Source organism: Megascapheus bottae, chromosome 33 (assembly GCF_031878675.1).
Source record: "Megascapheus bottae isolate mThoBot1 chromosome 33, mThoBot2.hap1, whole genome shotgun sequence".
NCBI classification, from domain to species: domain Eukaryota; kingdom Metazoa; phylum Chordata; class Mammalia; order Rodentia; family Geomyidae; genus Megascapheus; species Megascapheus bottae.
The window spans coordinates 5903312-5931283 of NC_143541.1; the positions used below are offsets into that span (position 1 = coordinate 5903312).

The 27972-nt window shown below is 41.3% G+C and overlaps 1 protein-coding gene across 1 annotated transcript in view; it reads left to right on the plus strand.

Annotated features, from left to right (window-relative positions):
* Positions 1-27972, plus strand: part of Fancd2 (FA complementation group D2) — a 63923-nt gene that overhangs the window by 25330 nt on the left and 10621 nt on the right. The window contains exons 18-38 of the mRNA XM_090323962.1: positions 630-740; positions 1982-2091; positions 2443-2497; positions 3403-3522; positions 4371-4444; positions 4769-4912; positions 5408-5508; positions 6138-6256; positions 7902-8010; positions 9857-9964; positions 10147-10259; positions 12353-12496; positions 12908-13024; positions 14035-14163; positions 14301-14413; positions 19620-19730; positions 23076-23206; positions 24068-24161; positions 24623-24745; positions 26606-26699; positions 27566-27637. Coding sequence (XP_090180088.1) covers positions 630-740; positions 1982-2091; positions 2443-2497; positions 3403-3522; positions 4371-4444; positions 4769-4912; positions 5408-5508; positions 6138-6256; positions 7902-8010; positions 9857-9964; positions 10147-10259; positions 12353-12496; positions 12908-13024; positions 14035-14163; positions 14301-14413; positions 19620-19730; positions 23076-23206; positions 24068-24161; positions 24623-24745; positions 26606-26699; positions 27566-27637 — 2292 coding nt within the window. The remainder of the gene's footprint in view (positions 1-629; positions 741-1981; positions 2092-2442; positions 2498-3402; positions 3523-4370; positions 4445-4768; positions 4913-5407; positions 5509-6137; positions 6257-7901; positions 8011-9856; positions 9965-10146; positions 10260-12352; positions 12497-12907; positions 13025-14034; positions 14164-14300; positions 14414-19619; positions 19731-23075; positions 23207-24067; positions 24162-24622; positions 24746-26605; positions 26700-27565; positions 27638-27972) is intronic.

Below are 27972 nucleotides of genomic sequence, written 5' to 3' on the forward strand. Positions count from 1 at the left end.
TTATTTTCGCTTTTGATCTTTGTCGATTAGGTGCTTAGGTGCTGTCCCTAAGCTCCTCATCTCAAGGCTAGCGCTCTCCCACTTTGAGCCACAGTGCCACTTCTGGTTTCATGGTGCTTAGAGATAAGAGCCTCATGGACTTTTCAGTGCCTGGGCTGGCTTTGAACCGTGATCCTCATATCTCAGCCTCTTGAGTAGTTAGGAGTATAGGTGTGAGTTCCTGGGGTCCGGCCAATCTTTGAGGTTTCTGTCCATGGTCAGTTGGCTCCATTACTTTGGAAAGAATATCAGAGCAGGTGTAGTTGGCAGAGGCTGAGATAAAGGAATGGGTAGTACGGATAAGACAAGTCTTTGGAAGGCATGCTTCTAGTGACAGGTAGCTAGGCCCTATGTCCTTTTCACCAGTGGCCAATAACACCATCATATAATGTAAGAATCTGTGAATGTTGTCAGAGCTCTCAAGATTCATTCACTTAGCAAAAGTTTGTTAGCTGACAGGCAGGCCACCAGTACATAGGTTGAGGGTACCATTTCATATTGAAGCCATAAGAAGGATTTTAATTTCTTTTTTAATTTAAAGAGATTCATTCTAGCTTCTAACTTCATTGTTGGCATTGTGTTTCTTAAAGGGCATTTTAGATTATCTGGAGAATATCTCCCCTCGACAAATAAGAAAACTCTTCTATATTCTCAGCACACTGGCATTCAGCAAACAACATGAAACTAGCAGCCACATCCAGGTAATAAAAAAATGTGTAAAAAAAACAAAAAAACTTTGGCTTTGTTTTCTTTTTAGTTTGGTGGTATTTGAGTGTTGAATATTATGTTTGCTAGCTGGAACACTTGAGCCAAGCTTCTAGTTCTTCTAGTTCTTTTTTACTTTCGTTATTTTTTTTGCATATGGCCTTGCATTTTTCCCTGGGCTTTCCTCAGACCATGATCTTCCTGTGCTTCCTGGACAGCTAGATTCATAGGCTTGAACTATCTCCTCTAGCTTGTTTGTTGAGATAGGTAGGGTTTTGCTAACATCTTGTCCAGGCTGGCCTCAAGCTGTGATCATTTAATTTTCCATCTCCCATGCAGTTGGGAGTGTAAGCCACTATGCGCAGTTGAGAATCTTTTAAATCTCTCCATTTTCAATTTGCTAAATAAAATTGCACTAGTCTGTGTAGTAGTAGAGGAAATAGAGTGCATAGTCATATCTCAGCATTTTTTTTTTTTTTTTTGCCAGTCCTGGGCTTGAGCTCAGGGCCTGAGCACTGTCCTTGGACTCTCTCAAGGCTAGATCTCTACCACTTGAGCCTCAGCACCATTTCTAGCTTTTTTCTATGTATGTGGTACCGAGGACTCAAACCCGGGTCTTCATGCATGCTAGGCAAGCACTCTACCACTAGGCCAAACTCCTGGCCCCATATCTCAGCATTTTAAAAATTCTTTTTTTTTTTTTTTTTTTGTTTTTTGTTTTGTTGGTCCTGGGACTTTAACTGTGGGCTTGCATGTTGTCATTGAGCTCTTCAGCTCAAATTAGCACCCTACGCCTTGAGCCACAGCCCTACTTCCTGTGGAGCCCTACTCTTGGAGACAAGAGTGTCACGGACTTTAGTGCCTGGACTGGCTTTGAACCACAATCCTCAGATAGGCTTAAATATTCTTTTCTTACCACAAATAGTAAATGCATATTGTGTGCCAGGAGGTACTAGGTATATTAGATCTTCTCTTAAGTTAGCTTGCTTAGGTAGGTACTAATGACTCAAGTCTGTTGTCCTAGCGACTCAGGAGGTTGAGATCTGAGGATCACTGTTTAAAGCCTGGAGACTGTCTCTAACTATCAAAAAAGCCAGGAAGAGGCCCGTGCTCCACATACTTAGTAAATGGTAGACCCCTTCCTAATATGGTTTTTGTGGTGGTGTTTGTGATTCCAACATCCATACATTTTCTGCCATTCCAACACTTCATTTTCTCTGTCCTCGTCTCACTGCAGGATGACTTGTACATGGTGGTCCGGAAACAACTCTCTAGCACTATATTCAAGTACAAGCTCATTGGGATTATTGGTGCAGTCACCATGGCTGGAATCATGGAAGGAGACAGGTACATTGGCAGACTGACTTCTGTGGCACTGGATCCATCAAGTCACTGTCCTACAAAAATAAAACGTTACATTGTATAGACTGTGTGTGTGTGCTGGGTATAGTGATATATATACTTCTAGTTCCTGTAGCACTCCAGAAGGCTCAGATGGGAGAATCCCTTTAGCCCAGAAGTTTGAGATGAGCCCAGATAACATAGTGTTACTCATAGAGAGAGCAAGCCATCCTTTGCTATAACCCACATATTGTATGGGCAAAATAAATGTTCTGCTGTGTGTGACAGAAAACAAGATTCTTATTACCAGTTGTTGTAAAATATTATGAAAATAAAACTAAAATTTCTTCTTTCTAGTAATTCTAATTCTACCCAAGGGCAAGCTGACCTGAGCAGTGACAAGTGCACGCAGGTGAGCCGTCATAGAGGTGCACTTTATGTGAGTGCATAACCTAAAGATTGCTTTTTATCGTGGCTGACTCACCAGAAACAGTACTTGGTTTCCAAACTATTTTTCTGGCTTCCTTATACTCATTTTCTAATACTAAAGATTTTTGGTTTTGTTTTCATTTATTTCTATATCTGTCTAATCTCTCTAAGCTATATACTTTGAGCCAAAAAACTGAGTTGATGTTAAATAATTGCAGGTTGGGTTGAGGTGGTGGGTTTGTGGTAGAATGTTTGTCTAGCTTGTCTAGCATACACAACTTGGGTGAGTCTAGGGAAAAATAGTGTAGTGATAAGTAGAATGGAAAACTCATTCACAGGTAGAAAAAAAAGGACCTTGAAAATCAGGGGTGATTTTTTTTTTTTTTCTTCCAGCTGCGAGGCTTGAACTCAGGGTCTGGGCACGATTCTGGAGCTTTTCATTCAAGGCTAGCTCTCTACCACTTGAACACAGAGCCACTTCTAGTTTTCTGGTGGTTAATTGGAGGTTACTTTCCTGCTGCAACTGGCTTTGAACTGCACGGTCCTTAAATCTCAGCCTTCTAAGTAGTTAGGATTACAGGCATGAGTCACCAGAGCCTGGGTAGGACCTTTTTTTTTTTTTTTAATTCACTTTTGAAGCAGAAGTAGTTCTTAAAGGTTTCTTTGCATGGAAATGGCACAATCAAAGTTTTTCTTTAGAAAAATTAATCTGTCTTGTATGTGTCTAATAAACTTGGAAATGGCATGCAGTTGGAAAGAAACAGGACATATTAGGCTCAGGAGAATCTCAGTGAGAGTGTTGCTGGCAAGACTGAAACAGGTGAATGGAATTTAAGAAAGTTTGGCATCCCAAGAGTTGTAGAATGTTTTTCTCTTTGTCTCCTCCAGGTGACCTCCTTGTTGCAGTTAGTTCAGTCCTGTACAGAGCAATCTCCTCAGGCCTCAGCACTCTACTATGATGAATTTGCCAACCTGATCCAGGAGGGAAAGCTAGCTCCAAAAACCTTGGTAAGACAAGTGTTGCATCTTCTTTTTTCTTTTCTCTTTTCCTTCCCTTCCAGAGACTTGAACTTAAGGACTTGTACTTGCCAGGCAAGTGTTCTAAGTGTTCTGCTGTTGAGCCTGTTAGAGATAAGAGTCTCTTAGACGGTCCTACCTGGCTGGCTTTGAAATCACTCTTTAGTTCTTAGCCTCCTGAGTAGCATGGATGACAGATGTAAGCTACCAGCACCAGCCAACCTTGCATTCTTGCGTGGCCTTTTCTCTCAAAGCTACTACTCCACCATTTGAGCTCTACCTCCACTTCTGACTTTTTTTGCTGGTTAATTGGAAATAAGAGTCTCACTGGACTTTTCTGCTTGGTTAACTTCAAATCTCAATCCTCAGATCTCAGACTCCTGAGAAGCCAAGAATACAAACACCAGCCACTATACCCAGCCTGTTCCTTCAAGTAGTAAAGCATGAAAACTGCTTTACAATGCAGTCTTCTGGCTTCTCTTGCAGTGTGAGTTCTTGTAAGCTCTCACAGCTTATAACTAGGAAGGCTGTTGTTAAGCACCTCATCTCTGGGAGCTCTCACGAGGTCTCCTTCCTGTAGTGATAGGGGAGAAGGCTGTAACTGATGAGGGTGTTAGTAGACCTCTTCTGTTTCACCATCCCTAGCCTACAAACACTGGATGAAGTACTCTGCATGTATTCATCTCTGTTCTACTTCACAATAATGAAGTCTGTATTCATCTTCCCTTTAGCAAAGAACACTGAGGTTTGGAAGGGTTAACAGTAATTTACCTTGCATTCTAGAGCAAGTCCACACTGGGAAACACTGTCTGTTTTGTTTGTTTGCTTGCTTCCTTCAGGAATGGGCAGGCCAGACCATCTTTAATGATTTCCAGGATGCCTTTGTGGTGGACCTCTGTGTTGTTCCAAAAGGGTAAGTGCTGTTTGGTAGTTGATACAAGCTTTTTTTTTTTTATTTAAACAGTCCTGGGGCTTGAACTCAGGGCCTGGGCATTATCCTTGGATTAGACACTTATTGCTCAGGACTAGTGCTCTACCACTTGAGCCACAGCACCACTTCTGCTTTTTCTTAGTATGTGGTACTGAGTAATCAAACCCTGGGTTACATACATGCTAGCCAAGCACTCTTACTGCCAGGCTATACTCCAGGCCCCAGTGTTCTTTCTTGCTTCTAATTTCTCCTATAGCCTTGCTTACCCTTGAGCTGAGGCATAAAGATTCTGGGTTCTCTTCACAGTGACTTTCTGTTTCCTGTGAAAGCCCTGTATGGACTGGAAGAATACAATACTCGTGATGGGATTGCAATTAATCTCCTACCGTTGCTGTCTTGGAAATTTGCAGAAGATAGGGGTCAAATAACTTCACAGGAACCAGGGCAAAAGTCAGTATGTTTTTTAAAATTTCTTTCTCTGAAGCTTCTTTGTGTTTTAAATGTTCATAGGGAATTACATTGTCTTTTTAACTTTTGGGGAACTTGAATAAAAAAGTATTTGGAGGAAGCAGAGGGAAGGGGCAGATAGTTGGTACTTTCTTGAATCTTAGTGTTAAGATGTGTATTGCCTTGTGAAAACCAGCAAATAGTATGCAGGCTATTTCCTTTTCTGTTCCTTTTTCTCTACCCTTTACTTTCTATCCTGTAAACAACCGTTTCTGCCTTCCTCCATCTACCTTTACTTCATGTACATATCCTCTGACTTCTTGCAATTTAGGTTATTGTGGTTTCTTGAGAATGTATTATTTCTGGCCACTTTCTCTTGGAAGTAAGTATTTGTCTTGGGTAAAAGTATTGTTACAGTGGTCGGCTCTGTAGACATGTACTAAAACCACTTAGACTGTAAAGTGTAGTTGTAGCAATGCATTGTTTTTCCCTTTTCAGATTGGTATCTGCACTGTGCCTGGCGCCCTATTTCCGGTTACTAAGACTTTGTGTGGCAAGACAACATAATGGGAACCTGGAGGAGATTGATGGTCTTCTAGGTATAACATGAACCACTCTTGTGGTTAACATTGACATCAGTTCATGGTGTGTGTAAGAAGGAGTTCTCTGACTCCCTATGGCAGTGGAGGAATAATGGAATGGTATAGACAAATAGTATGTTTATTAGCATCTCATTGTGCTAATCACTTAGCATTTAACTGCTTCCCAGTCATTCTCTTTCATGTTATTCAAACTTCTTAATTATATTTGTTGATTGCTATGTAATATGGAAATTTTTTAAGTCTAATAAGAAATTTATTAGTGAGGGGAGGTGAGTCAGTTGTGGGGCTTGAACTCTAGGCCTGCATTCTTTAGCTCAAGGCTAGTACTCTACCACTGGAGCCACAGCACCACTTCCAGTTTTCTGGTAGTTAATTGAAGATAATAGTCTCATGGACTTTAGTGCCCAGGCTGGCTTTGAACCTTGTTCCTCAGCTCTCAGCCTCCTGAGTAGCTAGGATTACAGGTATGAGCCTCCGGTGCCCAGATAGAAAATATTTTTTGGGGTTAATTAAAGCTTGTTCCATAAGTACAAGCTAAACAAGGAGGAACGTAGTTCTAGGGGGCAACATCCATCTTACTTTGGCTTGAACAAGGAGAATTTGAAATGTTTGTTTTTCTTTCGTAGATTGTCCTCTATTTCTTACTGACTTGGAGCCTGGAGGAGGAAGGCTGGAGTCCATGTCGGCTAAGGAGCGATCGTTCATGTGTTCACTTATATTTTTTACACTAAACTGGTTCCGAGAGGTAAGCAGTTACTTAAATGTTTTATTTCCTGCCCATAGTTTCCTTCAAGGATGTTCAATCCGAGGTTTATGAAATACAATCTCAGCTTAAGGCCAGCCAAGGTCACAAAGGGTTATTAGTAAGAGGCAGAGTCAAGAGGGTGCCCTCCAGATGTCCTGCCTTGGTGCATGACTAGTACTATGTAGATAGGTAATGAAGGTGGTTCTCTAGGGCTGGGGGCATGGCTCAGGTGGTATAATTGCAAGTGCAAAGCCCTAAGTTCAGTCTCCAGTACTGCCCTGCCTCCTCCCCATCTTCCTCAAAAGAAAAGTCTTGGGGCTGGGAGTTTGGCCTAGGGGTAGAGTGCTTGCCTAGTATGCATGAAGACTCAGGTTCGATTCCTCGGTACCACATACATAGAAAAAAGCTGGAAGTGGTGCTGAGGCTCTAGCCTTGAGAAAGTCTTAAGGACAGTGTTCCAGCCCTGAACTCAAGCCCAGGATTGGCCAAAAAAAAGTCTCTACTTTGATTCAGGGATTTTCCTTACCAAGCACCTTGCCAAAGAATGTTTATATAGTCAGTTAGCAATGTAAAATTTTGATATCACTATAGCAAAATACCCAAGATGATCACCTCATAACATGAAAGGTTTATTTCAGTTGACAGCTTGGAGTTCCTTTCCTGGTCACTTGGTCCCTGGCTTTGGGCTTGTGTTATCGTATGCTGAGCATGTAGAACTGGGGTGGGGACCTTTTTCTCTGGCAATGGCATTTGGATCTCTTATAGACTATACAAAATATAAAAAGTGGCCGACAGATTATTATGCAGCTAATGAGAAGCAAGTGCTAGATTTCCTGAGCCTTATAGGGTCTGTGAGCTAAGGCCTTCCCATCCCTGATAGGGGCAAAACAAAGTCATTTGCTAGGAGGCAAAGGCAAAGAGGAAAGGACCTTCAAGTGTGCACCACCCAAATGACTTCAAGTCTCCCTAAGGTCCTGTGTCTTTTTTCTTTTTTTTTTTTCCCCTTGGTCATGAGGCTTGAACTCTAGGACTGGGAGCTGTCCCTGGACTCCCTTTTTTGCTCAATGCTAGCATTCTATTGTTGGAGCTTTCTGTGACTAATTGGAGATTAAAGTCTCATGGACTTTATCTCCTGGGCTAGCTTTGAACTATGATCCTCAGATCTCAGCCTCATGAGTAGCTAGGATCGCAGGTGTGAGCCACTAGTCCCCACTGGCCCCAACTCTTAAAGCTCCACCACCCACTAACTAGGATAGAGACTTTATTATATGAACTTCTTTATTATATGAACTTTAAGAGGATTTTTTTTTTTTTTTTTTTTTTTTTTGCCAATCCTGGGTCTTGAATTCAGGGCCTGAGCACTGTCCTTGGGCTTTCTCAAGGTTAGAGCTCTACCACTTGAGCCACGGCATCACTTCCAGGTTTTTCTATGAGTGAAGTTTCAAACCTGGATCTATGTACATGGAAAGCAAGCATTCTACCCCTAGGCCAAACTCCCAACCATAGAGGACTTTTAAGATCTAAACTACAGTACATATTAAACTCACAGATTTTGCCAAGTGACATCGTTTAGCTCTCAGTGGGTCATATAATAAAGCTAGAATCTGAACATGTCCTAGTCTAAGCATATAATTTGTACTTGTAGGTTATGAATGCCTTCTGCCTACAAACACCACCTGAAATTAAGGGGAAGCTACTCACTCGGTTAAAAGATATTGTAGGGCTACAGGATATCTTGGAAAAGTACTTGGCAGGTAAGGAGATCCTATCCTGATAACCTTATGTCCTTGGTGAGAGATAAAAGAATTTAGCTCTGTGTGTGTGTGCGCGCGCATATACCAGTCCCGGGGCTTGAATTCAAGGCCTTGATGCTGTCCCTGTGCTTCTTTGGCTCAAGGATAGCTCTCTACTACTTGAGCCACTGTGCCACTTGCAGCCTTTTCTGAGTAGTATATCCTAGATATGAGTCTCATGAAGTCTTTTCTGCCAGCTGTCTTCCAGCTGTGAGCCTCAAATCTCTTGACCCCTGAATAGCTTGGATTATAGCCATGAGCCCAGCAAGAATTTAGCTTTTAATTTTGGTTCAGTAATAGAAATCTATATCTCTGAGTAAAAGAAAAGGTGTAATGAGCAGGAAAAGAAATATTTTAATAACAACAAAACCCTATATATGTACATGTATGTATTTAACTGCATGTGAATTTTGCTTCCATATCAAGGAGCAAGTAATGGGGACAAAGTCCTAAAAAAGCACTGCTTTGTGTAAAGCACCAATTGAGATAGTCCCTGGCCCTAAGAGGTGGGCAGCCACATAATACATATTCATAAACATATTCACTACTTTGGACAGAAGCAGCCTTAGTCCTTTACTGGATACTTTCTTGTTACATCTCAGTAGTTCTTCTTTTCTTCTTTTTGTTGTTTTTATTACTGGGGCTTGAACTTAGTACCTGGCTAGTAAGTAGTTCCTTTTTCTTTCATTTTTTTGTTGGTCGTGAGGCTTGAACTCTGGGCCTGGATGTTGTCCCTGAGCTCTTCAGTTCAAGGTTACTGCCCTACCCCTTGAGCCACAGCACTACTTCCCATTTATAGTGGTTAATTGCAGATAAGAGCCTTACAGTCTTTAGTGCCTGGGCTGGCTTTGAACCTCAATCCTCACATCTCAGCCTCCTGAGTAGCTAAGATTACTAGCTACTCAGTAGCACTGTGTGCCACCACATTCGGCTTGAACTTTATCTTAAATTACATTATTTTTCTTTCATGGAGCCTCAACAATATATAAGATGCAATGGTGTATTTCAGCAATAGGAAGTTTAAGTTGAAACTTAGGTGACAACAAAAGCCAGCAATTCCAAAAGCCAGAGTCTTCAACTAGTTAAGTGATTATTATTACAAGTATAAGAGTAGGGCAGTAGCCTTGAGCTGAAAAGCTCAGGGGCGGCGCCCAGGCCAAGTTCAAGCCCCATGACCCACAAAAAAAAAAATTGTGAACCAAATTCCAAGGAAATAAGAAAGGAGCCTCCTATATGAAGAAGCAAAGGATATGATTTGTGAGTACAGCATGCTGTACTTTCAGATCAATCTCTTATCTCCTTCCAATCCTCAAAAAAGAAAAAGAAAAAAAAATACGTATATATATGAGAAACAAAGGGGCTGGTGATATGGCTCAATTATATGAGGCCTTTATTTTAACACATAGTACCACAGAAAATATATTGAATGAATGAGTGAATTAAATGGCAGGGGGAAAGGAAAGAGAAAAGGAGGTATTGCTAGCTAATCTGGAGAAAATGTAGACAAGTCTTCATCTAAAATGATGACAATAAAATCTGCTGTGGCTAATGTTAATCTCTTTAGATTTCAAATGCAAGCTTATTTTTAGTCCTTTTTCTATTTGTTTTATGTAATTTATTTCTTGATCAGAATCAGTTGTAGTAATATTCTTCTAATTTTTCTGGCTGTTTTGCTATGCAGAATATGTCTTCACATACAGTCATTGCTTCAGCGGGTAATTTTGGAGAACAATTTTAGCCAGTTGGGTGACTGCATCCCAGGTCTGTGTGGTTGGTTCACACCAAGCCTGCTTGCTCTCTGTTTCAGTCACTCCAGACTATGTTCCTCCTCTTGCACATTTTGACTTGGAAACTTTAAATGTAATACCTCATAGCAGTTCTGCTTCAGCAAAAAACAGAAAAAAAACAAAGTTAGGTGAGTATGTTCTCCATTTATCTCTGTCATTAATCTAAAAGATTATGTATCAAGGCGTCAGATAATGCACTTGAATCCTTTCTTCACTAGCTTATTATCTAATTTAGTTTTCAAGAAGTTATTTCTTGAGGCCTGCAGGATTATTAACTACTTAAGTAATTTTCTCTTTTTTGCAATACAAGGAGGAATGAAACGCAAAGCAGATGGCAGCAAAGTATTGTCCTCTGACAAACCTTCCAAGGAGGATAACACAGAATGCGACCCTGAGCTGTCTGGTAGAAGCCACTTAGACAAGGTATTGGAATTTCAGCCTGTGTCTGTGTGTGACAAGGTGTGTGAAGGCCATTGAGGTCTACAGAAAGCCAGCTTGATTCCTTACATTTTATGAAGCAAATAATTAGGGAACAGATAGGCAGATGGAGTCTGCTAAAAGCACAATTTGAACAAGACTCTCAATTTTCATCGTTGCCACACCATTGTTTTTTCTAATTACTCTTTTTTTTTTTTTTTTGCCAGTCGTGGGGCTTGAACTCAGGGCCTGAGCACTGTCTTTGGATGTTTCTCAAGGCTAGTGTTCTAGCACTTGAGCCGCAGAACCACTTTCAGCTTTTTTCTATGTTTGTGGTACCGAGGAATCGAACTCGGGTCTTCGTGCATGCTAGGCAAGCACTTAACCACTAGGCCAAACTCCTGGCCCCTAATTACTCTTTTTTAAATTGCTATTCATTTGTTTCTGTGTGTGATATTGGAGATTGTATGCTAGGCAAGTGCCTTGCCACTTGAGCTACACTCTTATTGGTTATTTGCTTTATAATTTACCTTTGTATTTTGGCAGTATTAGTGTTTGAACTCAGAGCTTAAGTAGACTATACTATTAGACTGATATATAACCCTTTGTTTATTTGTTGTTGTTGGTTTTTTGTTTTTATTTTTCGTCATGGGGCTTGAACTCTTGAGCCTGGGTGCTGTCCCTGAGCTCTTGAGCTCAAGGCTACCACCCTACCCCTTGAGCCACAGTGCCACTTCTGGTTTTCTGGTGATTAATTGTAGATCAGAGTCTCAGACCTTTTAGTGTCCAGGCTGGCTTTGAACTGTGATCCTTAGATCTCACCCTCCAGAGTAGCTAGGATTACAGGCGTGAGCCACTGTACCTGGCTGTTCATTTGTTTTTTTGAGTTGGTATTTTAGCTTGAATTCAGAGACTCACGATTTTACTTTTTTTCTTTTTCCTCAAGGCTGGCCCTTCACCACTTGAGCCACGCCTCTACTTCTTTTGTTGTCCCTTCTTCCTGAAACTATCATTTACAGGATCTATTTCACATATTTGTGAAACTTCCTGACTACTGGCTCTAATTCTATTTTAGCTACTTTTGTTTATGTATGTAGATTAGATAGATAGATAGATAGATAGATAGATAGATAGACCGACCAACAGATATTTGAGAGGATAGATATCATCTATGTAGTTAGCTATTGATAGACATCTAGATATAGACCTATAAATAGTTCATATATTCTCTAATTGTCCTAAAAACTCAGTTTTCCTGAGAGTATAAGTGATATTCTTCCTGAGACACAAAATGTATAGTTGTTTCAACTAGAATGTGAAGTCAGATCTTCCTAACTACTAAGTCCACAAATATGTGTTATCTTGATGCCTTGATTTGCCTAGTAGTTCAGCCCTAAATAGAAGTGAACCACAAATGATAGTGTGGTTTTGTTTTTGTTTTTGTTGGTCATGGGGCTTGACCTCGGCCTAGTCGCTGTCCCTGAACTCTTTAGATCAAGGCTAGCACTCTACCACTTTTACCTACAGTGCTACTTCCTGAGTAGCTAGGATTATGGGCATCAGCCGCTGGTCCCTGGCCACAGATGATAGTTTTGATTTGTATTCCCATATTAAATTGTGCTGTACACTTTGGTGAAAAAAGTGTAGTGAAAATATGGCATCATGGCTCCAGTGTTAGCATGAGTGTTTAGCAAGCACAAGGCCTTGAATTTAAGTTCCAGTACTGACTAAAAAAAAAGATTCCATGTAATGAGAATGAAACTTTTTGCATAAAATAAATGTGTATTTGGACTAAATCTTCATTAAAAATTAGACTAGCCGTTGAGCACTGATGGCTCATGCCTGTAATCCTCACTACCCAAGAGGCTGATATCTAAGGATCACAATTCAAAAGCAACCCAGGCTGGAAAGTCTAGATAACTACTAAAAAGCTAAAAGTGGAGCTGTGGCTCATGTGGTAGAACACTAGCTTTCAGCAAAAATGCTCAGGGACGGCAGGTAGGCCCTGAGTTTAAGCTCTAGGCTAGCCCACACTCACAAAAATTAGATGAACATAGAAAACTTACTTATTCTTTTGATTGCTGTTACTTTTTTGCCAGGAGTCCACTGAGATGGAAGGAAAGAAGTCAGGGTCACTACAAAATTATCATGCTTTTTTCCGAGAGCTGGACATCGAAGTCTTCTCTATTCTACACTGTGGACTTGTAACAAAGGTTTTCCTAGATACTGATATGCACACTGAAGTAAGTGCCTGACTGTAATCCTATATCTAACCTTTCAGATCCATTCTTATTAGGAAAGGAGTGAAGGGAGAGAGGGAGGGCTGGGTGCCTGAAGCTCATGCTTGTAATTCTAACTGCTTAGGAAGCTGCAATCTGAGGTTCGCAGTTCAAAAGGTCTGTGGGACTCTTATCTCCAAATAACAAAAAAGCCAGAACTGTAACTGTGGCTCAGGTAGCAGAATGATAACCCTTGAGCAAGAAAGCTCAGGGACAGCACCCTGGCCCTGAGTTCAAGCTTTTAAGTCAAGCCCCACAAAAGAAAGTCAAGTTCTCTACCTACCATCCATGGATGAATGGAGTAGATGTGAAATGTGCCAACAGTACGATGGGTAAAATGCACTTAGAATTAATCCCCCTTTGCTCATGTAACAGGCTACAGAGGTTATGCAACTTGGGCCTCCTGAGCTGCTTTTCTTGCTGGAAGATCTCTCCCACAAGTTAGAGAATAAACTGACACCTTCTTTTGCCAAGAGAATTCCCTTCCTTAAGGTAAGTAGAGGCAGAATAGGACTTGAGCTCAGTGGTTTTGGAAACAAGCAAATGTTAGTAACGAGTAAGTTGTCCCTTTTGTGTTTGGGTCACAGATATATAGAATAGGTATAAATGTGCATCTAGCATGGAAGGGACAAGTGGATGGTGGGATCAGTAAAATATTGTATTTGAACATTAATGCATCTGGTTTCTTGGTTCTTTTTTGGTATTATTTGTATTGTTTGCATTCCTGTCCATCTAAATAGGTCCTGGTTCAGACTGAACTGCAGTCTTCCTATTTATGCTTCCTGCATAACTAAAGAATTTTTACTTTATGTGATCTTTACCTTATTGTGATGGGCTGAAGTTTTTAAATCAACCACTATTATTACTTTACAGAAGCCATCTCTTCATTATTCCTTTGTCAGAATAGCATACTAGAAAGCTGTGTGCTGGTGGCTCATGCCTCTAATGCTAGCTACTCAGAAGGCTGAGATCTGTAAGCTTGTAAGGGCAGAAAGTCCTTGAGACTCTTATTTGCAATTAACCATCAGAAAACTAGAAGTGGTGCAGTGGTTCAAAGTAGTACAGCACTAGTCTTGAGCAATAAAGCTCATAGATAGCGACCAGGTCCTATGTTCAAGCCCTACAACCGTTTAAAAAGAAAGAAAGCATACTAGGTTACCAGCTCAGATCTCCTATCTACTCCTATCTGGAATCATAGCTCCTTAATGAACCATTTTTTTTGTTGTTGTTGTTCAGCTGTGGGGCTTGAACTCAGGGGCTGGGTGCAGTCTCAAGGCTAATGCTCTACTACTTTGAGCCACAGCTCCACTTTTAGTTTTATGGTGGTTAATTGAAGATGAGTCTTATGGACTTTGTTGCCCAGTCTGACACTGACCTGTGATCCTCAGATCTGAGCCTTCTGAGTAGCTCTGGACATTAGCTAGTAATGCCTGGCTTTAATGAACTTTTGATTTCAGAAAATGTTATTCAATAGTTTCTTTCCATGTCTTATTTTATTATAGAATAAAGGAAGCTGGAATGTTGGATTCTCACATCTCCATCAGAAATCTACCCAGGAAGTTGTTCATTGTGTTGTTCAGCTGTTGGCCCCTATGTGTAACCATTTAGAGAACATTCACAACTACTTCCAGGTCAGAGACTATCTTATTGTATTAGAGGCTTAGAAATCATTAAATCAACATAAGAGTTCAGTTGTTGTTGTTGAAGAAAATTAAAGAAAAATTGTAATTGCTAGAGGATCTGTCCTAAGATCTTTTCTCTTTTTTAGTGCTCAGTTGCTGAGACTCATGTTGATAGGCCAGGAGGGAAAACTCAGGAATCCCATATAATGTCTTCCTGTTATCAGAAGCTACTGCAGATTTTTCATAGCCTTTTTGCTTGGTAAGTATAGAAAGTATACTAGTAGGTAGTGTTAAGTATGCACTCTCTTAAAACTGAGTGACTAAAGTAACAAGAAGGAAAAAATCTAGAAACTTTATGTAACTATGATGCTTTATTCTTCATTTTATCTTACACCCACTTTCTTTTTTTTGGTTGGTCATGGGGCTTGAACTCTGGGCCTGAGCTCTGTCTCTGAGCTCTTCAGCTCAAGGCTGACTCTCTGCCACTTGAGTCACAGCACTACCTCCAGTTTTCTAGTGGTTAATTGGAGGTAAAAGTCTCATGACCTTTAGTATCTGGGCAGACTTTGACCCTTGATCTTCCAATCTCAGACTCCTGAGTAGCTAGGATTACAGGTGTGAGCCACTGCACCCAGCTTCCAGATTCTTATTAGTGAGATGAAGTTTCACAGACTTTTGCTGAGGTTGTCCTTAAGCCATGTTCTTCTCAATCTCTGCCTCCCATATAGCTGGAATTACATAATTACCCTCTCCTTAGTCTTACTGAATTGTGTAATAACTGGAGGAGTGGGATGTAGTGAGATGCACCTGTAGTACTAGTTACTTGAGAGGCTGAGGTAAATGTATTGCTTTAGCTGATATGTTTAAGACCAGCTTGGGTCACATAGGAAAACCCCATCTCAAAAAAATAACTAATGAGACTTAAATTATATAATTACTTTTGTTTTTTGCTGGTTCTGGGGCTGGTATTTAAGACTTGTACCCTTGTTCAACTTTTGCATTTTAAGCTGTCACTCTACCACTTGACCCATACTTCCATTTCCCACTTTTTGATGGCTAATTGGTAAAAAGAGTTGTAATTTCCTACCTGGGCTGGCTTTGAACTGTGATCCTCAGATCTCAGCCTCTCAAGTATCTAGGATTATAAGTATATGCCACTGCCTGCTAGCTAAGGCTTCAGTTAGAAAATCGCTTCTAAATAAATTGTAATTAAGTCTCAAATCATATAATAAAGAATTAAACTAATTGTCAGCTAGAGCTTCTCAGAACACTGCAGAAGCATCCAGACTTGAGGTTCTTAAAGGGTAAGTAGACTTTAGGAGGGAGGTAGAGAGTTGAAAGGTTCAGCTTGGAGAAAAATAGAATAGGGAGATGTATCCTTTAAATCCTTCTATTCAGAGATAGGCCTTTACAATCCATCCCTTAACACAGGTTTTCTGGGAAAGCTTTCCCAAGCTTAAACTTATGATTCATTTTATCTTCTGAGCTATAGGCATTTATATCCAACTGACTTCTCAGCACCTGCTTAGATGTGTCATCGACACCTCATCCAAAATGAGTGTATCATCTCTTTCCCCGGCTTTGCATGGTGCAATAAATGCCATCCCCAGTTCTCTGGGTCAAAAACCAGGAGTTACGCTCTTTATCATTTTGTCTCTACTGTCTACTGTTTATCCTTCCTACTTGGGATCCCCAAGTCCTGTTGATTCTGTCTTCTAAATCAAATCAGTCATCTGTTCTTTTGTCCCTCCATTGCTTCTACCTTACCAGCATCTCGGGCCTGCACTAAGTCTCACTTCTTGTCCCCCTGATTGCTACTAGTTTTCTTGAGTTCACACTTTTTTTTTTCAGAAATGATACTTTTATTTTTATTTATTTTTTTGGAATGGACTTTAAAAATTTTTAATGTATAGAGGGATTACAGTTATATTTGCCAGATAGAAGGTGCGTTATTTCTCACACATTGATACCCTTCTCATGTTTTTGTCCACATTTCCCTCCCCCACCCCCTCTCCTCATTTTTCCCCTCCTATTTCAAATAAACATATATTTAGTATACCAGATAACAAAGTCAGATTCTGTAACAATATGAGATTAACCAAAGGGCAACACAAGAGAAGAAAAAAAGAGAGTACATTAAGAACAACAGTCACTCACAATTTAGCTCTTGTTCACACTCTTGCCTAGCTTTTCAGGCCTCCTACTGTCTGCCTTTTCCCGTATTGTTTATCCCTCTGCCTGGGGCCATTCTGAGTTCATTTGGTCACCTACTTAGCTTTCAGCTGAAAGGATTCACGCGCACATACTTCTACCAAAATTTCCACACTTCTTGTTCCTTAGTCTTTGCAGAATGGCCTCATTTCTTAAGATTTGGACTTAAATTTCACTTATTCACAGGCATTTTCTTCTTACTCCCAGTACCCTCCTACTTCTCTATTAAATCTCTCGTGATTAAAACCATATTTTGGTATTACATTATTCATCTCTCCTGCTACACAGATCTCTGGGCCTGGGTGCTGTCCCTGAAGCTCTTCAGTTCAAGGCTACTGCCCTACCCGAGCCACAGCGCCTCTTCCCATTTTCTGGTGGTTAATTGGAGAAAAGAGTCTCACATTCTTCAGTGCCTGGGCTGGCTTTCAATCTTGATCCTCAGATCTCAGACTCCTGAGTAGCTAGGATTATAGGTGTGATCCACTACACCTGGCTAACTACTGGCTAACTAGTCGTTTTTGAGTCCTTTGTCCTTAAAAGCAGTGGGTGATTGGAAGAGATTGTTTCTGTGTGTCCATGTGTATGAACAGGCATGGAATTTGAGCTCAGGGCTTCACATTCTTCCTCAGGTATTTTGTTCAAAGTTAACACTCTGCCACTTGCGCTGTGCCTTCATTTCTGGATTTTTGCTGGTTGATGGAGACAGTCTTGTAGATTCTTCTGCCCAGAGTGGCCTTGCACTATATTTCTCATATCCCAGCCTCCTGAGTAGCTAGAATTATAAGTGTGAGCCACTGACATCCAGCATTGAATATAGATACTTCATCTAGGAAATAACAGATAGCAATTAAACACACAGAAGGATTTTTTTTTTCTTGTCATTTTTTGTTTTTGGACAGTCCTTGGGCTTGAAGTCAGGGTCTGGGCATGAAGGTAGGGTCTAGGCATTGTCGAGCTTTCTCAAGGATAGCACTCTACCACTTGAGCCAAAGCATCATTTCTAGTTTTTCCTTTGTATATGGTACTGAGGAGTCAAACCCAGGGCTTTGTGCACGCTAGGCAAGCACTTTACCATTAGGCTACACTCCTGGCCCAGGCTGTTTATTTTTAATAGTTACTAAGGAAATGCACAATGAGATGGTGTAGCACACCCATTAAGGTGGCTAAAGGAAAGACTTTCCAAGTGTCAGTAAGAAGGTAAAACAACTGCTACACTCACATACTGCTCGTAGGACTGTAAAAAGTAGAGCTGTGGCTCCAGTGATAGAGCACCGTTGTGTTAAGCATTGATGGTAAGCCCTAGTGTTGGCACACACATACACACAAAACCCAACAGATTTGTTGCAGAAAATGGTGAGTGCCATTGGTGGTGTCCCTGGCTCTCCAGACACAGTACCATTTCTGGTTTTCTGACGATTAACTGGAGATAAGAGTCTCTCAAAGACTTTGTGCTGGGGCTGGCTTTGAATCAAAGTCCTCAGATCTTAGCCTCCTGAGTAGTTAGGATTACAGGTATAAGCCACCCATACCTGGTACTTGGAAAATTTTTATGGAGGAAAAGATTTAGAAGTTAGATTTTCCTGGGACTCGAAGGTCGGGCAGAAAAATGTGAATGTGTAGGAAAGCATTTTAGAGATTTTTTTCATCCAGCTATAATATAATGAAAGCTGTGTCTTAAGAAAATCTTTTTGGTAAGGCACAGGTGGTTCATGCCTGTAATTCTAGCTACTCAGTCTGAGATCTGACAATTACAATTTGAAGCCAGGCTGGGCAGGAAAATCCATGAGGATTTTTTTTTTTTTATCTCCAATTAAGCAGCAAAAAGCTGGGAGTTAAGATGTGGCTCAAATGGTTAAGTACCAATTTTTTTTATTTTTTATTTTTTGCCAGTCCTAGGGCTTGAACTTAGGGCCTATGCACTGTCTCTGAGCTCCTTTTTGCTCAAGGCTAGCGTTCCACCACTTGAGCCACAGCACCACTTCTGCCGTTTTGTGTTTATGTGGTACTGAGGAATCAAACATAGGGCTTCATACATGCGAGGCAAGCACTCTACCACTAAGCCACATTCCCAGCCCACAATTTTTTCTTTTTATCTGGTTTTTAAATTGCTATTATAAAGGTGAAATAGAGGGGTTACACTTTCATAAATCAGATGAGTACATTTCTTTTTTTTTTTTTTTTTTTTTTTGCCAGTCCTGGGCTTGAGTTCAGGGCCTGAGCGCTGTCCTTGGATTTTCTCAAGGCTAGAGCTCTACCACTTGAGCCTCAGTACCACTTCCGGCTTTTTTCTATGTATGTGGTACCAAGGAATTGAACCCGGGTCTTCGTGCATGCTAGGCAAGCACTTTAACCACTAGGCCAAACTCCCGGCCCCAGATGAGTACATTTCTTGTGGAGTATTATTACTCCTTGTCATATAGTTTTTCCCTCCTGACCCCACCCACAATTTGTATGTAGTTCATTTTCTTCTTCTTTATTTTTTTTAGCCAGTCCTAATACTTGAACTCAGGGCCTGGGCACTGTCCTTGACCACTTTTTGCTTAAGGCTAGTGCTCTGCCACTTGAGTCATAGCGTCATAGTGTATGTATTTCTGGGAAATCAAACCCAGGGCTTCGTGCATGCTAGGTGAGCACGCTACCACCCTATAGTTCATTTTCAACGTAACAGTGCCAGTCTCGATTGAAAAACCTAAAGGGACAATACCCACATCCTGAGTTCACACATCTAGTACCAGTACCAAAAATAAAGAAAAGAAATTTAAAAAACAAAAACCTTTTTGGTAAAAGTATGTAGGATGAATTAGAAAGGAACTCATATTCAGTTAGAAAATATTGCTATGAACTACTCAAACAACAATGAAAAGGGCTTTATCAAAATGCTAGTTCGGGCTTGAGAAGAGTGGAGCAATATGAAATATAGTCCTTACACAGAACTTTGAAGACTTGACTTGTTTCATCACATACCCTATTGAATTTTGATGCAGCAATTAACAAAATGCTTATATTTGCAGGAGACTAACATCCTGGAAATGAAGGGAATGAGAAAAAACTAAGCACTGTTAGATCTTTAAGGAAAAACTATTTGAGAGCACTTTGACTTAGAGCTGTGACTGAATTTGATTCTCGAAACATAACAATTCTCTGCAAACATTGTTGACTTGCTGCTGATGCAGGCTGGAGGCTAGGATCCTGCAATGCTGCCCAAGTGATGACCTCAAAGCCAAGCAAACCACCTAACACCTTGTCTCTTTTAGGAGTGGATTTTTTCACATTGGCAATCGTAATTTGCTATACTCAGGCCTTGAGGTCCTGGCCAGCCGGCTGAAGCAGATAGAACGGGATCAGCCACTGGAGGATCTAATCAGGTGGGTGAAACTGAGTTCTCTATATGTCTCTCAGGAACTAGATTGGCAAAATTCCTTAGAAAAATGCCTAGTGTCATGAGTTCTGAAGGAAATTTATTATATCTTCAGGTTTTTCTTACCATGTGAAACTTTTCACTTGCAAATTCTGATTAATTTTGAAGCCTTGACTAACTTCATGCATATATCAACCTATACATCTTACTCTTTAGGTAATGATGATAAAAACACTATCCATTCTGCTTTTTTTTTTTTTTTTTTTTTTTTGCCAGTCCAGGGCTTGAGCTCAGAGCCTGAGCACTGTCCTTGGATTTTCTCAAGGCTAGAGCTCTACCACTTGAGCCTCAGCACCACCTCTGGCTTTTTTCTATGTATGTGGTACCAAGGAATCGAACCCGGGTCTTCATGCATGCAAGGCAAGCACTTTAACCACTAGGCCAAACTCCCGGCCCCGCCGTTCTCCTTTTTTTGTTGCTGTTAAAGCATGGATTCATTCGGTCCAGGCTGTCCTCGAACTTGCAGTCTTTCTGCCTTATCCTCTCAAGTGAGGTGGCGCTGTGATTCAAGTGATAGAGCACTAGCCTTGAGCTGAAGAACTCAGGGCCAGTGCTCAGGCCGAGTCTCGTGGACTTTCTTGCATATGCTAGCTTCAAACCTAGGTCCACAGATCTCAACTTCTTCAGTAGCTAGGATATAGTTGTGAGCAATTGGCATCCAGCTGGACCTTCGATTTTTTTTTTTTTTTTTTACTTCCTTTTCCCAAGTCAAGACTTAGCTTCTATTTTGTTGTTTTATGAAAGTGATGGCACAGTTTCCTAGGGAAGATACACACTTTGAAAAATGGGTCATCTCTATGGAATGGATGACGAGTGTTTTTATGTATGTATGTATGTATGTATGTATGTATGTATGTATGTATGTATTTTGCATTGCTGGGAGTTTACCCAGGTCCTTGCACATGCCAGTCAAAAGTTGTACCACTGGCCGGGCGAGATGGCTCACACCTACAATCTTAGCTACTTAGGAGGCTGAGATTTGAGAATTCCGGTTCAAAACCAGCCCAGACAGTAAATAACATGAGACTCTTATCTCCAATTAACCACTAGAAAAGGGGAAGTGGGGCTGTGGCTCAAGGAGTAGGGTGGTAGCCTTGAGCTGAAAAGCTCAGGGACAATGCCCAGGCCCAGAATCAAAAACTGACCCCCCCCCAAAAAAAAAAAAAGTTCTACCAGTGAACTGTTCTTTAGAACAGTTAAGTGTCACATGTTACAGAACAAGTTTTGTTTTTTCCTTTAATGCTAAGGATGGATCCTAGGGCTTTTTGCGTACTAAGCAAGTGCTCTGTCATTGAGGTATATTCCCATCCCCCTATTTTCTTTAAATGGCAATTTTGAACTAATTGTGATTCTTCTTAACATCTCCTTGGATTGAGAGCTGACTATGTGCAATACATTTCTTTAAAAAAAAAAAAAAAAAGGTGGGAGTGGGTCGAGGGAGGAAAAGTAGGAGAAAAACCCGGGAAGGCCTAACAGTGTTCAAAAGGTATGACATACAAACCCTCAGCCTAGTTTTTATTATGTTCTAAAATCTAAGTGACAGTGATTGTATATAGAAATTCCCTTCTTGAATACTTATTTGTTAAACATGTCATTTGAAATATGATGAAAAATTAATGTTAATAAATTCTTTAAATAAAAATTTTTTTTAATTAAAAACAAAGGGGGTAAGGTCGAACCAGGCTTGAAACAAAGGAAGGCTGAAATTTGAAGAGTAGGGTTCAAAGCCAACACAGGTAGGAAACTGTGAAACTCTTATCTCCAATTAACCACCAAAAAAGCTTGAAATGATCTGTGACTCAAGTGGTAGAGCTTTAGCCTTAAGCAAAAAAATAAATAAAACACCTTCAGAAACTGTACTTAGGTCCTGAGTTAAAGCCCCAGGTCTGGCTCATCCTACTGAGGGGTGGAGATTGGAAGAATCAAGGTTAGAGGTCTGCTGGGGGAAATGGTTAGCTAGACACCACACTTCCACCAATAGGGTAGACCTCGTGAACATGCTTGTGATTCAGTCGGTGCTGGAGACCATAGATAGCAGGAATATGCTCTGGGGTGGACGTGGAAAAAAAAATAGAAGACCTTAATTGAAAAATAACTAAAAACATAAAGAGCTGAGTGTGTAGCTTAAGTGGTAAAGTAACTGCCTAGAAAGAGTCCCTCTGTTCAAGAACAAGTAGGCTTTCTTTGTTTGATAATTCCTTACACATTGTTTCTACTGAGTTACTGGGTTTTTTTGTTTGTTTGTTTGTTTGTTTTGCCAGTCCTGGGCTTGAGCTCAGGGCCTGAGCACTGTCCTTGGGCTTTCTCAAGGCTAGAGCTCTACCACTTGAGCCTCAGCACCACTTCTGGCTTTTTCTAAGTATGTGGTACCAAGGAATCGAACCCGGGTCTTCGTGCATGCTAGGCAAGCACTTTAACCACTAGGCCAAACTCTCGGCCCCACCTTAATCCTTCTGATCTCAGCCTATCAAGTAAGGTTAGTGGGAGCCATAAGTGCTTGCTTTAACTCTTTTTTTTTTTTTTTTTTTGCTTGAGCCCAGGGCCTGAGCACTGTCCTTGGGCTTTCTCAAAGCTAGAGCTCTTCCACTTGAGCCATGGCACCACTTCGGGCTTTTTTCTATGCATGTGGTACTGAGGAGTTGAACCCTGGTCTTCATGCATGCTAGGCAAGCACTCTACTGCTAGGCTAAACTCCCGACCCCTTTAACTCAACTTTTAAACATTATTTTCATTGTTTCTGCCAAAGGCTTTAAGGAGTAATAATTTATCTAGGATTGATACTTGGGTTTCTTAGCATACATGACTATTCAACACTAACATTCTAGGGCACCTTGTCTGCCCTGGCTTCCGCCATGTTATTGGGGGGGGAGGGTTGTTTTTTTGTTTTTGTTTTTGTTTTTTAACCAAGGTGCTTAAAAGAAAGTTGGTGCTTAATCTCTTGAAAATAAGAATTCTGGGGCCAGGAGTTTGGCCTAGTGGTTAAAGTGCTTGCCTAGCATGCACGAAGACCTGGGTTCGATTCCTCGGTACCACATACATAGAAAAAAGCCAGAAGTGGTGCTGAGGCTCAAGTGGTAGAGCTCTAGCCTTGAGAAAGTCCAAGGACAGTGCTCAGGCCCTGAGCTCAAGCCCAGGACTGGCAAAAAAAAAAAAAAAATGAAAAAAAAAAAAAGAAAATGAGAATTCTGCGTAGGCCAACGTATCTTGTGGGGTACTGGGGCAACTGCTGTGGTTTTCAGCTTGGCTTCAGTACATGTAATACTGTTGTGTTTTGTTTCTTGTCTCGTTGCAGTCAGAGCTTCAACTACTTACAAAATTTCCATCACAGTATTCCCAATTTCAAGTGTGGCCTTTATCTCCTCAGACTTTTAATGGTGCTTTTGGAGAAATCTACAGCTCCGGCTCAGAAGAAATTAAAAATTGGTGATGGCCCAGCTCTGCCTTTCTTTTCTCTCTTTTTTATTTGGGTCAGGAATAGGATTGATATTACATGCTGATAAACCTGGGACTTTCTATAATATTGTTTCCCATCCCCCCCCCAAAAAAGGAGCTATGACATTGCTTAGGGTGACTTTGGTTAGGTTAATTGACTTTATTTAATTTTACTTACTAGTTATGCAGGAAATATTTTATTAAATCTCCACATTTTCACTATATTCCAATTTGTTTCAACTCTCCCATCACACTCCCTTCCTATCTTCCTCTAAAATACAGCGTCCCCAGCAGATTTCCTTGTTAGATTTTCATAGGATGTCACCATCGTCCTTTCTGTGTGTCTATCTGTCCAGGGATGAGGGGATAGGACATGTTGCATTTTAAACTAATGTGTTTATTTCAGGAAGAAAGGGCACTGCAGCAGGAATGTAGCTACTTTTTAAAAGCTGCTTGTTAGACTAAGAACTTTTTTTTTTGGTCGGATGTAGGACTTGAATTCTGGGCCTGAGCCTTGTCCTTGAGCTCTTCAGCTCAAGGCTACCACCGTACCCCTTGAGCCACAGCACCACTTTCGGCTTTCTGGTGGTTAGTTGGAGATAAGAGTCTCACAGAGTTTAGTGCCTGGCCTGGCTTTGAACTGAGATCCTCAGATCTCAGCCTCCTGAGTAGCTAGGATTACTGACATGAGCCACTGTACCTAGACTAAGAATTTCTTAGTAAATTTAAATAATCTTTTTGGCTAAAAAAATCTTCCCTAAAAGGCAGTAGTTTGCTTTCCTGTCACTTCAGATTTTTTGCGGTACCCCTGTTGATTTGTGAGTGAGATGCCTTTGTCTTGTTTCTCGATAGCTTCCATGGCCAAACAGTTCCTTTGTCGGGCGTGGCTACCTGGGGAAGAAGAGAAGAGCGCTGGCTTTAATGACCAGCTCCGTGATGTTCTTTGGTGAGATGTTTACTACATAACCTTTTTCCATTTTGCCAATGTAGCAGGCCTCCATCTAGTCAGAGAGTAAGAAATGACCTGTGTTAGGCCAAACTTGAAAGTAAGGCCATAAGTTTCAGTTTAAAATAAACTCACATTGGAATCTGCAGGTCTTAGGGTACTCCAGTTGTGCTTTCTGCTCTCAGCTGTTTTCTTACTGTTCAACATAGTCCAAGTAAGTGCAACCAAAATTTGTTCACCACTTCCAAGGTGTCTAGTTGGATTTCTACCGGAGACTTCTTTTACTTGACCCCTGATAAGTATTTAAAACCTTCATTATGAAGGGCTGAGAATGTGGCTTAAAGAATTTAAAAATAAGAAGTGCGCTCAAAACTTGGTACCTGGCAACATCTCAAAAAAGAAAGGTTGGCTTAGGAATTCTGTAATGTGTGTTATTGTCCTCTAAATGACTCCCTGTGTAGCATCTACCTAGAGCACACAGACGGTGTTCTGAAGGCCATAGAGGAGATTGCTGGGATTGGAGTTCCAGAAGTGATCAACTCCCCGAGAGGTGCATCTTCCTCCATGTTTCCTACACTGACACGGTAAGGGAATGCTCACCTCCTGCTCCTTTTCTAGTATGTACTCACGTGTGTGCACTTGCCTGGTAAGCACCCTTCTCTTCGTGTAATATTGATACAACTGTACCATGCCTCCTTCCGAGGGAAGGCCCTGACCTTCCCTCCACATGTATATCCTCGGGGATGGATCCTGTGGCTCAGTGTGCTTAAGCACATGTGCTTAAGGTCTATGAGGCCTGGGGCCAGTTGTTAATACCACAAATAAAACAAAGGACAAGGTTATTATGCATCTAACCATGCATCTTTGTTTTGATCACTTAGGTCTGTTAATAATCATAGTTTTTCTTAATCTCAGAAAATCTTGCCAGTTTTGTGGTTTTAGTGGTGGTGGTGGTGGTGGTTGTAGGGCTTGAACTCTAGACCTAGGAACTGTCCCTGAACTCTTCAGCTCAAGGCTATTGTTCTACCCCTTGAGCCACAGCATCATTTCTGGTTTTCTGGTTGCTAATTGGAAACAGGAGTCTTATGGACTTTCATGCCCTGGCTGGCTTTGAACCACAGTTCTTAGATATCAGCCTCCTGATGAGCTAGGATTACAGGTGTGAGCCACATGTACTCTACTTGTGGGGGTTATTTATTTATTTATTTATTTTGCCAGGCCTGGGGCTTGAACTCAGAACCTGAGAACTGTCCCTGGACTTGGTCAAGGCTGGAGCTCTACCACTTAAGCCATAGCACCACCTTTGGCTTTTCCATGTATATGGTACCAAGGAATTGAACCCAGGTCTTCATGTATGCTAGGCAAGCTAAAGATAAAATTTTGCACATAACCCAGGCTGGCCTGGAATCATGATCCTCCTGCCTTAGCACATAATTGCTGAAGTGGCACATGTGCACTACCACACCCAATTTAGTCTTTCCTGTCTAATACGCCGCTTCCACATTTTTTTTTTATCCTTTCAGTAATGATCAGAATCATTACCCTGAATTTACTGTTAAGGACAATAAAAGGTACAAAGACAATAATGAATGTGGACCCAGTACACAAACTCACATCTTCCCTCCTCTATTCACTACTCTTTCTATATCATCAGACCACCTCCTCTTATAAAGTTAACTTGTTTTTCTTTCATCTGCTTGGGCTCTTTTTAAAATCCTTTCTTTTCCTTTTGCCAGCATACACCAGTGAAGGAACATTTAGAGAGGGGAAGGAACTTACTTTTGGTCCCTTGGCTTTTTCCTATGACATTCTTTCTAGGCAGTGCATGGTCATGTGGGCATACACACATTTGTCCACTTTTTTTTTCTTTATGGCTCATGGGGCTTGAACTCTGGGCCTGGGGGTCGTCCCTGAGCTCTTCAGCTCAAGGCTAGTGCTCTACCACTTTGACCCTCAGCGCCACTTCCCATTTTCTGGTGGTCAATTGGAGATAAAGAGTCTCGCAGGGGCCGGGAGTTTGGCCTAGTGGTTAAAGTGCTTGCCTAGCATGCATGAAGACCCGGGTTCGATCGTCGGTACCACATACATAGAAAAAAGCCAGAAGTGGTGCTGAGGTTCAAGTGGTAGAGCTCTAGCCTTGAGAAAGTCCAAGGACACTGCTCAGGCCCTGAGCTCAAGCCCATGACTGGCAAAATAAATAAATAAATAAATAAATAAATAAATAAATAAATAAATAAATAAATAAATAAAAAAATAAATAAATAAAACAGAGCTCCTGGAGTCTAGAGCTCCAAGATTTAAAAAAAAAAAAAAAAAAAAAAAGTCTCGCAGACTTTCATGTACAGGCTGGCTTTGAAACACAATCATCAGATCCCAGCCTCCAGAATAGCTAGGATGACAGGCATGAGGCTCCAGCACCCGTTGTCTTTGTCCCCCTCTTTTAGAGACACCTTTGTCGTCTTCTTCCGAGTGATGATGGCTGAGCTGGAGAAGACAGTGAAAGGTCTTCAGGCTGGCTCAGCTGCTGACTCGCAGCAGGTAGGTCAGATGTTAACCCAACAAGAAATACATTCCAGATTACTTAGAAGTTGATGGTGCTTTTATTTCTTGGGATAAGGGTTTGTTTTGAATTATTTCCTTTTAGTTACCAAGGTCTAGGAGTTTTTTTTTTTCCAAGAGTACTTGGTTTGATTTCCTTTCTCTCTAGTGGAAGGTGAAAGTTGTGTTGTGTTTTCCCTGGCTCCTGCCCAGTTCACCACATGCCACCTGGCATGAGGTAAGCCAGCCTGTCTGAGATGCTGTACGCCTTTGCAGCCTGCTAACCAGATCTGAGGTAGCCTGCTGAGAATAAAGACTTAACACAGAATCAAGACTTCAGAGAGCACTCAGGGTCAGTGTTGAGGCCCAGAATTCAAGCCCCAGACCAGTGCACACATACATACATACACACACACACAAGTTACAGAGATCTGGTGGCAAGTAGATATGCTGCACTGAGGCTTCTAACTATTTGTTTATTACTGAAAAGATTCCTAGACAGGTGCCGGTGGCTCACGCCTGTAATCCTAGTTACTCAAGAGGTTGAGATCTGAGGATCACAGTTCAAAGTCTGGCCAGGCTGGGCTTTTTTTTAAGGTTTCTAAGACCATTCCCAGCAAGAAGCTGGGCTGGAGACATGTTGGGACTAAAGTGCTAGAATTGTAGCCGAGGAAGCTCTAGGTCCTAAGTTCAAACATCCATACAACTAACAAAACAAACCTCCCTGTAGTATGCTAACGTTTTCACAATGTATGTAGAACCATTTTGTTAAGTACACTAGATGCCACATCTCTTTGGAAGGATAATGGGAAACTGTTCGTGAGAACACAGTAGAATTACTTGGTCCTTTCTTGGGCTGTCTCCAGATTCACGAAGAAAAGCTCCTCTACTGGAACATGGCTGTTCGAGACTTCACTATCCTCATCAACCTGATAAAAGTGAGTGTGGGGGCTGTCTGCTCTGTCTCACCAGCTAACTGGAGAAAACTAGCTCCAATGTGTGCCTGCCTTCTCACCCTCCTTTCGGACCATGCAGTCTTTTCCCCTTGTAGCCCTGCCCATTCTTCATATCCACTTTCTTCCTTAGCCCCACTATGTTGTTCCTTCTCTTCTCCTGTCTCCTTCTTCCTCCTCCTCCTCCTCCTCCTCTTCTTCTTTCCTCTCCCCTCTCTCTCCCCTCTCTCTCCCCTCTCTCTCGTCTCTCTCCTCTCTCTCTCCCCTCTCTCTCCTCTGTCTCTCCTCTGTCTCTCCTCTCTCTCTCTCTCCTCTCTCTT